This window comes from Pundamilia nyererei, unplaced genomic scaffold, assembly GCF_000239375.1.
Source record: "Pundamilia nyererei isolate P.nyererei 1_Seehausen unplaced genomic scaffold, PunNye1.0 scaffold00427, whole genome shotgun sequence".
NCBI classification, from domain to species: domain Eukaryota; kingdom Metazoa; phylum Chordata; class Actinopteri; order Cichliformes; family Cichlidae; genus Pundamilia; species Pundamilia nyererei.
This window is the reverse complement of record NW_005187828.1, coordinates 41,744-44,230: the sequence shown is the minus strand read 5'-3', so window position 1 is coordinate 44,230 and position 2,487 is coordinate 41,744. Positions and strand designations below refer to the sequence as shown.

The window sequence follows — 2,487 nt, the reverse complement described above, 5'->3', positions numbered from 1 at the left end:
GACTATGATGACCTGGATGACTGAGAACCTTCACAGACAAAAGGACATGTTCCACCACATGGAGAAACTACATACTACAGCAAGAATAAAGCTACAGCACTTTTTCTAATTGTTAACCCTCCTATCCTTCACTGCAAGCAATTCATGTTAGAATACTTACAGATTTAAGTACTGTTACAATCAATATGTACATCCTACTAAAACATTTTTTATGGCAAAGGTAAAAGTCGCAAGACCTTTTCATTCTGCCTGGTAGCTCCATCTTCATCATCCTTTGCCAAGTGTCCTTTGACCACTGTTACACCTGTCTCCCTCTCATTTACACACATGTATTCTTTCTTGCCTCTGATGACAATTATTAAAGCTGAATTCTGTGAAGCCTGATCTCAAGCTTTCGAAGTTTGACCTAGCATTCAGCAGATTTGTTCAGATCCTCTGTGCTTCTCACCGTCTCCAAAAGGACACACAGTATGGGTTTGCTGATCCTTAATACGTTTGTGTTATGGATAAAAGACTTTCCATACTCCTCATATTTCAGCGGTTTAATAGTTGGTGAAATTGGGATTTTTCTTTTAGATGACAAAACCTAGCAAAAGAATGTCCACACTATGCACAATGACAGTGTTTAACTCCAGCATAGATAAGCTTATGCAAATTTAAGAATCTAATCTGAGTAAAACTTTCTACACTGATGACAAACGCTTTAATTCCAGTATGAATAATCTGATGCTTTTTAAATATATTGACACAAGTAAAAACCTTTCAGCACTGATGATATAAAAACTATTTAACTTCAGTGTGGATTAGTTCATGATGTTTTAAAGTATCTATGCGACCGAAAGCCTTTCCACACTGACCACAGACAAATGGTTTAGTACCAGTGTGAATGAGTTTATGTTTTTTTAAAACCCAAATGTCAGGAAAAGCCTTTCCACAAAGATCACAGACAAATGGTTTAACACCAGTGTGGACGAGCTGATGAGTTTTTAAAACCCTCATGTAAGTAAAAGCCTTTCCACATTGACCACAGACAAATAGTTTAGTGCCATTGTGGACGAGCTGATGTTCTTTCAAGGAACTCCTGTGACTAAAAGAATTCCCACACTGATCACAGTTGAATGGTTTAACTCCAGAGTGGGTGAGTTGATGTCTTTTTAAGGTGCCATTCTGAGCAAAACACTTTCCACACTGATCACAGCTGAATGCTTTGACTCTAGTGTGGGTGAGCTGATGTTTTTTTAAGTTGCCATTCTGATTAAAACACTTTCCACACTGATCACAACTGAATGCTTTAAATCCAGTGTGGATGAGCTGATGTTTTTTTAAGCTGCCATCCTGAGTAAAAAACTTTCCACACAGATCACAGCTGAATGCTTTAAATCCAGTGTGGGTGAGCTGATGTTTTTTTAAGCTGCCATTATGAGAAAAAGCCATTCCACACTGATCACAACAAAATGGTTTAAATCCAGTGTGGATGAGCTGATGTTGTTTTAAGCTGCCATTATGAGAAAAAGCCTTTCCACACTGATCACAGCTGAATGGTTTAAATCCAGTGTGGGTGAGCTGATGTTGTTTTAAGCTGCTATTACGAGTAAAAGCCATTCCACAATGATCACAGACAAATGACTTAATTCCAGCATGGATGAGTCGATGACTTTTTAAACTCTCCTTACGAGCAAAAGCGTTTCCACACTGATCACAGATAAATGGTTTAGCACCAGTGTGGATGAGGCCATGAGTTTTTAAACTATCCACGTGAGCAAAAGTCTTGCCACACTGATCACAGACAAATGGTTTAGCACCGGTGTGAATGTGCTGATGTTTTTTTAAGGCACACTTATAAGTAAAAGCCTTTTCACAATGATCACAGACAAATCGTTTAATGCCAGTGTGGATGAGTTGATGACGTTTCAAACCCTTCATGTAAGTAAAAGACTTTCCACACTGATCACAGCTGAATGCTTTAACTCCAGTGTGGATGAGCTGATGTTTTTTTAAGCTGTTTTTCTGAGTAAAAGACTTTTCACAGTGATCACAGGTAAACCTGTCCCCAGTGTCAGTGCGCCGGCATCTTCTGGGTAGCTTCATAGTAGTAAAAGTCTTTTCCATGGGGATCACAACTGGCCCATCTGTATTAGCTGGTGTTGGGTGGTTTTTGTTGAGGTCATCAATGTGCCGAGGTTTCACCATGCTTTCCCCCTTTTGTATAATGACAAAGAACCAAAACATTACGTTAACATAACAACAACGTTATGAAACTACGAAACCTACAAAAAGTACAGATTATGATACATTGCGTAATTCAGATCATGCGCATCCCCATGAGTAAAAAAAACAAAAAACATATTATGTATATATACACACACACACACACACACACACACACATATACATATATACACATATACACACAGATACATATATACACACATATATACACACACATACATACATATATATACATAGATATATATACATACATATATA

The 2,487-nt window shown here is 37.9% G+C and overlaps 1 protein-coding gene across 1 annotated transcript in view; it reads right to left on the bottom strand.

The window, feature by feature from the left end:
* LOC102203239 (gastrula zinc finger protein XlCGF46.1-like) overlaps window positions 1-2,487 on the bottom strand; it is a 17,358-nt gene continuing 14,871 nt past the window's right edge. Inside the window, exon 2 of the mRNA XM_005753424.1 lies at window positions 1-2,199. Within this exon, the coding sequence (XP_005753481.1) occupies window positions 784-2,190 (1,407 nt within the window). The 5' untranslated portion in view covers window positions 2,191-2,199 and the 3' untranslated portion in view covers window positions 1-783. The remainder of the gene's footprint in view (window positions 2,200-2,487) is intronic.